Here is a 12696-nt window from a genome sequence, read left to right on the forward strand (position 1 = left end):
GGCGCACCCTCAGCAGAGAGCCCCCCAAACCTATGGGGGAGATGCTGTCTCTGTGCACAGATCCCTCCCCACCCTCGCTCCGCAGAGACACTTCCCAAACAGATGCTCCTAGGTTCAGACACCCCTCTGGCTCCCGGGGTACCGAGACCCTCCGGGAGGTGGGAAGTGGAGCGCGGGCGCAGACGAAGACGCGCACCGCCGAGACCATCTCTAGCCGTCACCCCCCAGGCTCCCAGCATCTGGAACCGCGTCCCCACGCCCGCCACACGCACACACACACAGATTCACACGCTCGCACACACACTCGCGCGCAGACCCCGCCCGCGGCCCCGCCCCGGCCCCTGCGGGCGCCCCCTCCGGCGCTCACGGACCCAGCAAGCGGCCCGCCCCGGGTGGCGGGAGGCGGCGGCTTCGGGCAGATTTGATTTTCCCGCAGCCCGGGCGCCCCGGAGCCAGAGCCCGAGCCGAAGAGGTGGCGCTCGGAGCCGCGTCCCCAGCCTCGCCGCCGCCCGCGCGGAGACCCAGCGAGTGGCGCCGCAGCTCCGGCGCTCCGGCTTCGCTCCGCGCTGCCTGAGTCCCGCCGCCCCCGCAGCCCGAGCTCCACTCGACCCCCCACACCCCCTCTCCCTCTCCTGCACCCCTTCTGCCCCCACCCCGAGCTCCCCGCCCCTTTCCCGGTGCTCTCTCCACCACTCCGCGCGTCCCTCCCGGCGCCCTCGCCTCGCGCCCCTCCGCCTCTCCCCGCTGCGCCCCAGCTCCCTGAGCGCTTTGCCCCTCAACACTGGGTCCACAGCCTCCTCGTGGCGTCACCCGCACCCCCTCCTCTCTCCTCGGCCCCCGCTCCCTCCGCCCCCTTCCCTCTCTCACTTCCCACGCCCCCTCTTCGCTCTCCTCTCTCCTCCCTTTGCCGCCCAGCCACGGCTCGGGAGTTAGGGGGAGAGCCCAGGGTTTCCGTTGCTCCGGAGGAGGAGTGAATCGCACAGGGATTGACTAATTTGGGGGGGGGGGGCGCGGTGGGCTATGGAACAGCCCGAGGACATGGCGTCGCTGAGCGAGTTCGACTCCTTGGCGGGCAGCATCCCGGCCACCAAGGTGGAGATCACCGTGTCCTGCAGGTGAGCCGCCCGCTGTCCGGGTCCCCCCGCCCCGTCCCTGGAGCCGGAGCCCCGTCTACCTCCGTGCGCCCCCTTCCAGAGCGTGCTCGCCCCTCTGCCTGTCGGGCAAGAGCCCATGCCCAGCCACGGGTGGCCAAGGCGGAATGGGAAGCCAGGCTCAGGGTCTTATCCGGGAAAGTTTGCACACCGGGCTGGTGTTGCGAGGAGATAAGAAGACGCGGGGGGTAGGGATCCGGGAGCCCGAGGGAGGAAAGGGAGGTAGTGAACGAACACGGCAGGGGCTTCACGCCGTCTATTTCTGATCGTCCCCTCCCCAAATGGAGAAGAAAGGGATTTGCCTCATCCCTCCCAGGCGTGCCCAGCCTCTGCCTTCTGCGCCCTTCTTCCCTGTCTTCTCCCTGCTCCTTCGCCCCAACTCCCCCACCCTCTCCTCCCTCCCTCCCCCCCACCTTCTAGACCCCAGGATCCTACAGCCTTTCTTCACCTCCAACAGCAAATCAGACTCTTGGGAAAGGATCAGATTGGCTCACTCATGCTGAGCTGTTGGATGACTGATAACAACTCGAAGTGACACCATTAAAAAAAAAAACAATAACTGGGGTACAAAATCTTAAGCCAAAGGCCTAGGACACTGGTGTGGAAGTTTAGAGTCCAGCAGGGGAGGGAGAGGAGGGTTTTTGTGGGTTCCCACCCCTAAATCCTCATCCAGGTCACACAGGCTTTGGGAGTCACTGGGTGGGGGGGCGGCCATCGGAGCTGGGTCTCCCCCAGGTTCTTCCATCTGAGAGGAAGGCTGTCCCAAGCAGTGAGGGGCACAGGTGGGCTGGGGGGGGGCTGTCTCCCCTAGTGCAGTCAGCCTGCGGCTGGCCTTGCGGGGACTGTGAGGAGCACTGGTCGGTGCAGACCCTACCTCTGCAGGAAATGCCATTCCCCTGCCCAGAGTGACCAACAACATCTCTGGGGTCCCGGGTGCGCACTAGTCCCAAATCGCCTGCCCCATCCTCTTCTAGGCCTCTCTTTGGTCGGCGTTTCACCCACCTTCGTGGCAGCACCCCCCCCCCCAACCTTGTATTCCCAAGTTGTGGCCCTGGGGAGATGTATATAGATGAACCAGAGGAGCTGGGCAGGGGTGTGAAAGAGGAAGGATTCGGGGCGCAGGAGTGGGGGTTAGGGGGATAGGAGTGAGAGCTGATGCGGTGGAGCGTTGCTATCCCCTCGTGTTAAGGCCCTTCTGGGGGCTCCTGTGATAACTCCCACGTTTCTGCCCCATAGTCCCACACACAGTTTTGTCAGGATCATCTCCCAAGGCCATTTGCATCTTGTCATTACTCTGCTGGGAGATTCCTGATGGCCCGTTAGCTCGGGTCTCACTTCCTCAGCCATCCGCAGCTGCCCCAGCCCGCCCTTCCCTCTCCCGAGGGCATACAGCCTGCCGCTCCTTCCCAGCCCAGCCTTCAGTCAAGCCCCTGTCAGAGCTGTCTCGGGGTCCTTTTCACCCCAGAGCCTCTGAAGGGCACCTTCTCCATCAGATCTCACCCGGTCTTCATCTCTACCAGTTTATGTCCCCGACCCCATCCTGAAAAGCCTGGCCTCATGCTCCCCACTTCCAGCCATCCTTCTCACCCATGGGACACCCATCCCAAATCACTGCCTCAGGTGTCCACCGAATCCTGAGCACTCAGCCTGGGCCAGGGGGTCTCTCACATACTGAGCCCAGAACCTCTGAAGACATCTCGGCTGTATAGACTTCATTCCCCTTCCTCTAAAGTAACTGTTTCTTTCTTTCTTTCTCTCTTTTCTTTTTGGAAGTGGGAGTCCCCACTCTGATTCAGATTCACGAACCCTCTACTTCCAGGGGAGGGAGAGGAGGCAGAGGGCAACAGGGCACCGTGGCTTTGGATCAGACACCTTAAGATGGAATCTGCTCCACCACCTGGGGCAAACTTTTAGCCTTGATTTCTCCCATTTGTTAGGTGCAAACCACCTGCAGTCCTAGGAGGTCCCATATTCATTGAGAAACCTCACTTGCCAAGGTAGCTCACGCGCTTGGAAGCGTGGCTGGCACGTAGCAGATCCTCAATAAATCCTGTTGGAGGAATTAACTTACAGGAGTAGAGGATCATGAAGCATCCAGCATGCTGCTTTCTACTTGCTTCGCATACAGTAGGTGCTCAATAAATAGCTACAATGATTACTATAAGGCAGTAGCACTTGGCCCTCCTGTTTACTCTCTGAAAGCAGAGGTGTCCAAAGACTCAAACCTTTGGCCTAGGTGGTACCCAGGGATGTAGTTGAGATCCTGGGGGCTGTGGTTCTGGGATCAACCCTGGTGCTTATTCCTTTTCATAGGATATCAGGCTGGGGAGGGCATGACCCAGGCCCTGCTCTCCGACTCTTCCTGAAGCCAGAGGGTGGGAAAAATGGGGTTCTGGTAGGAAGGGGTGAAGGGAGGAGTCACCTGGAACAGAGAGGAGGCAAGAGCACAATGTGGGTGGGCTTGAAATCGTCAATCCATCTCTTTGCCTCAACCAAGTCCAACTATCCAGTTTCTAGAACAGATTGAGAGAGGGAGAGAGAAGAAAGGAAAAGGAGGAGGAGGGGGAGGAGGGAGAGCTGCACAGAATGGCTTTCTCCAGCATATTCTGTACTCCCTGGCCACCAATTACTGGAAGTCCTGGCCTCTTCTGTTGCATTCCATGGTCAGCATTGACTGAGCCCCAGGGGAGGAGGCTATGGGATGCCCCTACCCTGAGCTTCTAGGTGACGGAATAGTGGGCAGGGGCAGGGAATAGTAGGGCAGGCAAAGGTGCTGATGGACTGAGTTCCAGAGGGCTTCAGAGCAGGCATCTCAGGATGAGGGGGCCAGTGTCTCAAAGGAGCTGGAAACTGTCCTGGGAGCCAGTTCCCTTCCCTCTCTGCTTCTTAGGAAGGCCCCTGCCACCCCTGCCGCCCTCAGAGGTCTCTGCTGTTGCCTGAGGGAGGAACTGACCCCGCACCATGCCTATCCTAGGACACTGCTAGCTGAGCCAAGCTGCTTGGCACAGGGACACATGTGAGCCCCAGCACAGGACCACAGTGGATGCCCACCCAAGCCTCTGCTGAAGGCAGATGACACTGTGGGGTGGACATGTTTCAGCCCCTGGTTCTTCGTGTTGGTATTTCCTGGGCTAATCTATAGTCTGTGTATATGTGTTTTTGTTAGTCACTCAGTCATGTCCAACTCTTTGTGACCCCATGGACTGTAGCCCAGCAGACCCCTCTGTCCGTGGAATTCTCCAGGCAAGAATACTGGAGTGGGTTGCCATTCTCTTCTCCAGGGGATCTTCCCAACCCAGGGATTGAACCCAGTTCTCCTGCATTGCAGGCAGGCTCTTTACTGTCTACTCCCAAATAACTGTTTTTACCGATTTTGGTAACGTTGTTGTTCAGTTGTTCATTCGAGCCCGACTCTTTGTGACCCCATGGACTGCAGCACGCCAGGCTTCCCCGTCTTTCACCATCTCTCGGAGCTTGCTCAAACTCATGTCCATTAAGTCGGTAATGCCATCTAACCATTTCATCCTCCATCACTCCCTTCTCCTCCTTTGGTAAACTCAGGGTCAAAGATTTTAAAGCTCTGGTTGTCTGGCTCAGTGTTTAAGACCATGAGTCTGTGGGGTCTGTCTGCCTGGGTTCAATCCCTGTGATCCTGGGTAAAGTACTTAACTTGGGCCATGGTTTCCTCATCTGTAAAGGAAGTGTAATAATCCTTATCACAGTAGAAGGATTAAATGGATTAATTCAGGTATAGTAATTTATGTGCCTATTATTTGACACCTGAAAATAAATAAAAATCTGTCTCTATAGCTGGTTTGTGTGGGTCTTGGAGATCTGATCCTTCTAGGAAGTTCTATTTCCCCCACTCCCAGCTTTATTGACATATATTTGACATACGGTGTGCATTTAGAGACGCTGAGAAGTTGTTTTGGGAATAATGGTTTGTGAAACCGGATTCCAGCAGACATCGTAGAAAGTGTGAGCCACGAGCTTCTCCCTCCTCTGACGGTCTGTTTCAGACCTTTCCTGACTTTAGTAATCTCCCTGCAGACCCAATCAAAACTTACCTGTCAAAAAAAAAACAAAACATAAAAACTTCTTCTGTCCAGTGCCCTGTTCCCAAGGCCCCCGCTATTTCTCTATGCCTCTTCTGATGCAGGGATCCAGACCAACGTGTTGGTTAGAAAGGGCAATTTGCATTTTTTATGTAACAGAAACCTGTGCACTTCCCAGGGGTCTTGCTGGCAGAAGCAATGCACAGTTCTACACGGTGGGGTTCCTGAGACCCACAGGGGATGCAAAGAAGGGACAGCCCAGTGGTGGGCAGTGGCTTAGCCCTGCTGGGGTCTCTCAAGCAGCTGCCCACACCCCTGCAGCAGACGTGGGGCTGATGACAGCCGTTGCCTCTGCCCCAGAGATGTTTTCTGCTCTCTGTTCAGGTTGGCATTTTGCTGCCCTAGGGCTCGAGAGGCAGCCTAGCTCCAGAGCGGTGCCCTCAGCCTCTCAGAAGGGGTGTGAATGGGCTCAGAATGCTGTCTTCTGAAAGGCAGGGCAAGGGTGGTTTTGGTGAAGGAGGGAGGCTGGGGGCAATGTGGCAGCTGTTAGAGCCAGTGCTGGGGAAAAGAGACATATCCAGCCACTGAATATGTCAAGATACCATTTAGAGGAGCCAGGGGAATAATAACGGTGGGATTTATTGAGTGCTTACTACATGTTAGGCTCTTAACATCTGTATTAGGCTGAACCACATGCAGTTGCCTATACTCAATTGCTTTTTAACCTACCCAAATAGCAATTTGGTCCAAACTCAGATTTTTATTAGTTTTCAATTGCTGTGTAACGAATCACCACAATCCTAGGGCTTAAAACAATGGCCATTTATTATCTTACTGTTTCTGTAGGGTCAGCAGCCCACATACAGCACAGCTGGCTTCTCTCCTCTGGGTCTCCCCAGGCTAAAATCGAGGTGTGTGCAGGGGCTATGATCTCATCTGAGGCTTGGGGTCCAAGCCAAGCTCATTTAGGTTGTTGGCAGAGTTTAATTCCTTTCAGCTATAAGATGGAAGTCCTGTGTACTTTTTGGTTGTCAGATTGGGGCTCTTAGCTCCTATAGGCCACTCTCAGGTCCTAGCCACGTGGGCCTCTCACAGCATGGCAGCCTCCTTCTTCAAAGCCAGTGGGATAAATCTCTCCAGAGTCTGCAACTTAATATAAAGTAACAGGAGTGAGTATCCTATCACATTCCCACTCACACTCAAGGGGAAGGGATTGTGCAGGCTTGTACAGCAGGCGTGGGCATCTTGGGGACCATTTTGAATTTCTGCCTACCACAATGACTGCACCTTTTGTAACCTTACAACCACCCTGTGAACTAAATAGTAGTATTTTCCCTTTTCACTGATTAGAAGATCAGGGCTCAGGTTCAGGAACCAGCCCAAGGCTGTACGGTTAGTGTGTTTTAGAAAAAGGGATCCAAATCCAGTTTCCTCAGACTTCGAAACCTTGAGAGCTTCTTCACATTGAGGATTAGGGTGTCCAATGATGAGGGCTGCAGCAGGGCCTGCGCTCCAACTGTGGTAGATACAACCAAGAAGTCGGTACTCTGTCTCCAGAGATGAAAGAGACCTTCTTGCTCAGTGATGCCTTTGATTTTAAGCGGCAAACCCAGAGGAATCCCTAGGGAGCAGAGGCCAGAGAGAGTCACAGAATGGCAGCTGGCCTTCTACGGCATCCAGACTATGAAGTAGCAACTTATCATCTGTCCTCTCCTAGCCCCTTGTTCTTTCTGCTCAGACTTAAGGCCATGGCTAGAGATAACCTACCACTGGAGAGAGAGTGGAGAGGAGGTGAGGGGAATAGGTGGAACAAGCTTTGGGGCACAGAGGAGTCAGGTTCAGTTAGGAATGCTTTGGCTGTAAGTAACAGGAATTCTGATAGTGGATCAAACCCCAAATACATTGATTTTTCTTAAATCACAAGGACTCTGTAGGAAGGTCTTCTCATTTCTGGTTTGTCTGCTCACTTTGCCTAAGCACCCAACTGCCCTTCTATCTTGTCATCATCCAAAAGGTGGACCTCGTTGCTACAGAATAATTGCCTCTGTTCTAGGCATCACAACAGCATCCAAAGACAGGAAGCAAGACATAGGGCCAAAGACCTCTCTTTGAAAAGTTCTTTTTTAATCTAGAAAGCACAATCCTTCTCAAGAATTTCTCAGCAGACTTTCCCTTCTATCTCAGTGGCCAGAGCCAGGTTTCATGTCCACCCCTAGACCAGTATATTAGTCAGTTTGAGCTGGTATAACAAAATACAATAGACTGGGTGGCTTAAACAAGAGAAATTTGTTTCTCACAGTTTTCTAGGATAGAAATCCAAGATCAGGTTGTCAGATTCAGGTTGTCTCTCTTCCTGGCTTCAGATGGCCACCTTCTCACTATTCTCACACGGCAGAAAGAGAAAGTAAGAGCTAGCACCAACTCTTCTTATAAGGGCACTAAGCCCATCATGAAGGACCCACCCTCATAACCTCAAACGACACTAATTACTTCCTAAGACCTCATCTCCAAATACCAGCACATTGAGGGGTGATGTTTCAGTGTATACATTTTTGGGGTTACACAATCAGTCAGCAGCAACAAGGGACAGGAGCCTACTTTCTCTGCCTTCAGGGCAGCTGCATCAGATATCTGAACCAGTGTGGATTCTGTTAGGAAAAAAATGAGGAATATTTGTTGATTGGATAGCCATGGCCTCTGCCACAAGGAGGGGGCTTTCCAAGTGACCCATAGGTTCCCTGAGACCCCTGAGGCTAAAAGGAGCCTAGAGTTTGGGGTCCTCAGATTTTCCTGCAATAAGTAGACAGCCAGTGTTAAGTGACTAGGGACTGATTTTCCAAGCATAGCTTGGCTGGACTCTAGACAAAGTCTTTTTCTGCTAGTTTCCTGGTCAAGACAAAAAGACTTAGTGATTCCAAAACATTTCAAGGTGCCTCTGTCCCCTAATATCCCCTCTGTCTTCCCACAGTCCTCTCTGCTGGCCTTGCATAGGCCTGAAGTTCCCAATAGGAGAAATTTTAAGATTTGATGAATGGGACAGGAAGGGGCATGAGGAAGCGCTGCCTACGTTTCTATTGTAAGCTATTGGCTTCACAGCTTCACAGGACAGGTATATGACTGTGTGCACTGATGAGGAAACTGAGGTTAAGTAGCTTGTTCAGGGTCTTAGAATTACCATGTGGCAGTGTGGAGATTCTAGTTTGAATAGATCTGAGGCAGAGCTCAGGCTCTTTTCCTCGGTCACGCAGCTTAGGAGGGACAATTATTACAATAATTAATAATAACAAAAATGCAAATAGCTCCAGGAAGGAGAGCTCTTTAAGCCATGTGAAAATTGCTTTTTAGACCTTGGCAAGGTTGCTTGGCACAGAGACGATGCACGGGCGTGTGGAACAGGATCTGAAAGGGGAGATGGGCGAGTGCCAGGGGCTGGGTGCCAAGGTCGCTTTCCTCCCCAGCTCCCTCCTTGCCTTTCCTGAGATTACTTCTGCCTGTTAGGACAGGGAGCAGAGCAGGGAGAGATGGAAAGCCCTCCAGTTCTCTTCAGCTGTTCCTTTGCGAGCAGCCCTGATGAAGCTAGGGGACAGGAAATCGGGGAGTGAGGATGTGAGGGGCACTGCTGGCTGGGGTGGGGATTTGGGAGACCCTGGATTTTGGTAACACAGGCACCCCTGCCTCCCCATAGGACCTCTGAATGGGCTCCAGCTTCAGAGTTCAATCTCAGGGCTCCAGCTAAGCTGGGGGACACTGGCACCTCAGCCCCAGCTACCTTCCCTATAAAAGGAGACAGTGTCTGTCTCCCTGCATTGACACATAGCGTGAATAGGGTGTCATAGGTTAAGTACCCAGCAAAGGATTTGGTGCAGATTATATCCATGACTGGGCTTCCCTGGATGCTCAACTGGTAAAGAATCTGCCTGCAATGCAGAAGACCCCGGTTCGGTACCTGGATCGGATCCCCTGGAAAAGGGATAGGCTACCCACTCCAGTATTCTTGGTCTTTCCAGGTGGCTCAGATGGTAAAGAAGCTGCCTGCAATGCGGGAGACCTGGGTTTGATCTCTGGGTTGGGAAGGCCCCCGGGAGGAGGGCCAATATTCTTGTCTGGAGACTCCCCATGGACAGAGGAGCCCGGCAGGCTACAGCTCATGGGGTCGCAAAGAGTCAGATACGACTGAAAGACTAAGCACGCACACATATCCATGGTTAGTGTGGCTCTCTCACACCCACTGCCTACTGGGGGTTGACCAGATGTTTGGTGTGGACTTGTTCTATAGAGAAATAGGGTGCTTCTAGCAGGCCCCTCAAGCTCTGGGGTCTCTCCAGCCTCTTTAGGATTCCTGTTTCTCCCTGATAGTGACTCACTTGTCCTCAGTCTGTTCTCCTCAATGAAGAAGATGGGCAGTGATGGGCCAAGGACATGTGGGTGCTCACAGTCCTAATCAAGCCCAGCATTTAGGGAACAGAGAGGGAAGAACACAGGGAATCCCTACAAGACACCTTATCCTCCACAGGGCTTTTGTGAGCACTTATTGTGTGCCAGCGTATTACAAAGCACAGACATCACTTTGCCCACAAAGGTCCATGTAATCAAAGCTATGGTTTTTCCAGTAGTCATGTGTCGATGTGAGAGTTGGACCATAAAGAAGGCTGGACACTGAAGAATTGGTGCTTTCAAATTGTGGTGTTGGAGAAGACTCTTGAGAGTCCCTTGGACTGCAAGGAGATCAAACCAGTCCATCCTAAAGGAAATCAACCCTGAATATTCATTGGAAGGACTGATGCTGCAGCTGAAGCTCCAATACTTTGGCCACTTGATGCAAAGAGCTGACTCATTGGAAAAGACCCTGATGCTGGGAAAGATTGAGGGCAGGAGGAGAAGGGGACGACAGAGGACGAGATGGTTGGATGGCATCACCGACTCAATGGACAGGAGTTTGAGCAAACTCCGGGAGATGGTGAAGGACAGGGAAGCCTGATGTGCTGCATTCCATGGGGTTGTGAAGAGTCGGACATGACCGAGTAACTGAGCAACAATCACATTGTATGCCAGGCACTGAATTGCAAATTACTGTGTGCCAGACACTGTTCTGTGTGGCATGTAAGAGCTCTATTAATTCTCAGAAAACTTGTAGGAGAGAGGGACTATGATTACTCCCACTTTACAGATGGGGATACTGAGGCACAGGCAGACTAAGTGAGGTCCTAGATACACGGGTAGGGCTGGGTTCTGGACCCAGCATTGAAGATGCAAGTTATGCGCTCATCACCACCAGCTTTTTGCCAGAGGTTGCAGGGATGCTTAGTGAGGCTGTTGGAAAGAAACTAAACCATATTTCCTTGGCCTTTTGAACCTCATGAACCTCTTTAAGAAGGTGATAAAAACTCTCCAAAAGAAGAATGCGTACCTACAGATCAATATGCCACATTTTGCTAATAGTTTAAAGGGGTTCATGGACCTCAATTAGGGACCTACAGTCAAGAAAAGCTGAGATACATCCTCTTGGAGTGTTTTCTTATTCTGTATCAAGAGTCATAGCTAGTAAATCCATGGAGCATGTATGGGCTTTGTTTGCGAGCACGCTCAGTTGCTCAGTTGTGTCCGACTCTTTACGACCCTATGCACCGTAGCCCACCAGGCTCCTCTGTCCATGGGAATCCTCCAAGCAAGAATACTGGAGTGGGTTGCCATTTCCTCCTCCAGTAGATCTTCCTGACCCAGGGATCGAACCCACATCTCCTGGGTCTTCTGCATTGGCAGGCCGATTCTTTACCACTGAGACACCTAGGAAGCCCATAGACTTTGTTTAAAGATTGAAGATGTGATAATCAGTTCACCCAGCAATTTGGCTCAGAGGAAATGTATCCACCCCCTCAGAATGGGGCTCCCTGAGGGCAGGGCTGTGTCTCCCCTCAGACTGGGGCCCCTGATGCAGGGTTCAGTATCCTCTGAGATTTGGTCTCTGCTAGACAAGGCTGTGTTTCCTCTCAGGCTCCTTGAGGGACAGCTGTCTCCCCTCAGATTGGGGCTCCCTAAGGGTCCAGTAGGCTGTAGTCCATGGGGTCACTAAGAGTTGGACATGACTGAGCTACTTCACTTTCACTTTTCACTTTCATGCATTGGAGAAGGAAATGACAACCCACTCCAGTGTTCTTGCCTGGAGAATCCCAGGGATGGGGGAGCCTGGTGGGCTGCCGTCTCTGGGGTCGCACAGAGTCGGACATGACTGAAGCGACTTAGCAGCAGCAGCAAGGGTAGGACTGTGTCTCTGCTCAGATAGGGCTGGTTGAGGGCAGGGCTGTGTCTCCCCTCAGATTGGGGCTCCCTGAGGCGGGGCTGTATCTCCCCTCAAACTGGAACTCCCTGAGGGCAGGGTTGTGTCTCCCCTCAGATTGGGGCTCCCTGAGGCAGGGCTATGTCTCCCCTCAAACTGGAACTCCCTGAGGAGGGGCTGTGTCTCCCCTCAGACTGGGGCTCCCTAAGGACCTGGCTCTGTCTCCTCTCAGATCTGATCTGCCTGAGGGAGGGCTGTGCTTCCTCTCAAATTCAGGCTGGTTGAGGCAAGACTGTTTCCCCTCCGATGGGGCTTCCTGAGGGCAGGGCTGTGTCCCCCTCTCAGACTCTAGCTTCCTGGCGGCATTGCTGCTTTTCTTCAGAAGAGACTCCCTGTGTCTCTTCCTCTTTCTGGCTACAGAGCCTCACCTTCTATTCTGACTCTTTTAAGCCCCTCCTCGGGGTGTCACCCTCAGGCTCTGTCCTTTAGTACTTGGCAGGAATTCTCATTTTGGCCTTTCTGTCTTTGCTGGGGTCTTCGCCCCTCACCGCCCAGAGCATGGTCATCCTTCTTGCAACTGCTTCAGAAATTATTCTGAGAGGAGAGCGGGGAGGGAAAGAGCATTGGCCTCGGCTCCCTGACCTTGATTTAAGGAACAAAAGAAGCCAAGCTTTAGGTTGCAGCTTGGACAGCTGAAGTATTTTATGCTTTTTGGGGAAAAAAATATATTTTGCCTGTTGGAAAGAAAGTCTCTTCGAGTTCGCCAAAGACTGGAGAAAAGCACTTGTGGTCTGGTCTCTTTGTGTCCTTGCAGTTTGAGCCCTGCTTCACGGTAGAAGATCTGGTTTTTTTACCCCATGGCTTCTTACTACCCCTGCGCCTGTGGGCAAGTCACTCACCATGCCTGAGCCTTGGGATCTCAGTGCATCAGCCCCAGTGGGAAACTGGGAATGTAGGTGATGGGATGGGCTTCCTGGACCTCTCAGTGTAGAAATGGCTTGTGTCGCTCCTCCTGTCTCTCCTTTGTCATGAAGTGAACCTGGGCGCTCGCCAGGAGAGTGACTGCTGTGCTCAGCCGGCCCATGATGACTAAACTGTCTGATGAGCCTCACTATGTCCCAGGGCTTCACAGCAGTTCTAAAGGAGGAGCTATTTATAACTCCATTTTACAGATGAGGAAACGGAGGCACAAAGAAGGCAAGTAACTTGTTCAGAG

At 52.9% G+C, this 12696-nt stretch overlaps 1 protein-coding gene across 3 annotated transcripts in view; it reads left to right on the top strand.

Annotated features, from left to right (window-relative positions):
- Window positions 1-854: 854 nt before the first annotated feature.
- The window catches only part of CPNE5 (copine 5), an 89221-nt gene continuing 77379 nt past the window's right edge, over window positions 855-12696 (top strand). For all 3 annotated transcript variants that reach the window (XM_040249802.1, XM_040249803.1, XM_040249804.1), the window contains exon 1: window positions 855-1115. In XM_040249802.1, the coding sequence (XP_040105736.1) occupies window positions 1021-1115 (95 nt within the window). In that variant the 5' untranslated portion in view covers window positions 855-1020. The remainder of the gene's footprint in view (window positions 1116-12696) is intronic.

Source organism: Oryx dammah, unplaced genomic scaffold (genome assembly GCF_014754425.2).
Source record: "Oryx dammah isolate SB20612 unplaced genomic scaffold, SCBI_Odam_1.1 HiC_scaffold_11, whole genome shotgun sequence".
Classification (NCBI taxonomy): domain Eukaryota; kingdom Metazoa; phylum Chordata; class Mammalia; order Artiodactyla; family Bovidae; genus Oryx; species Oryx dammah.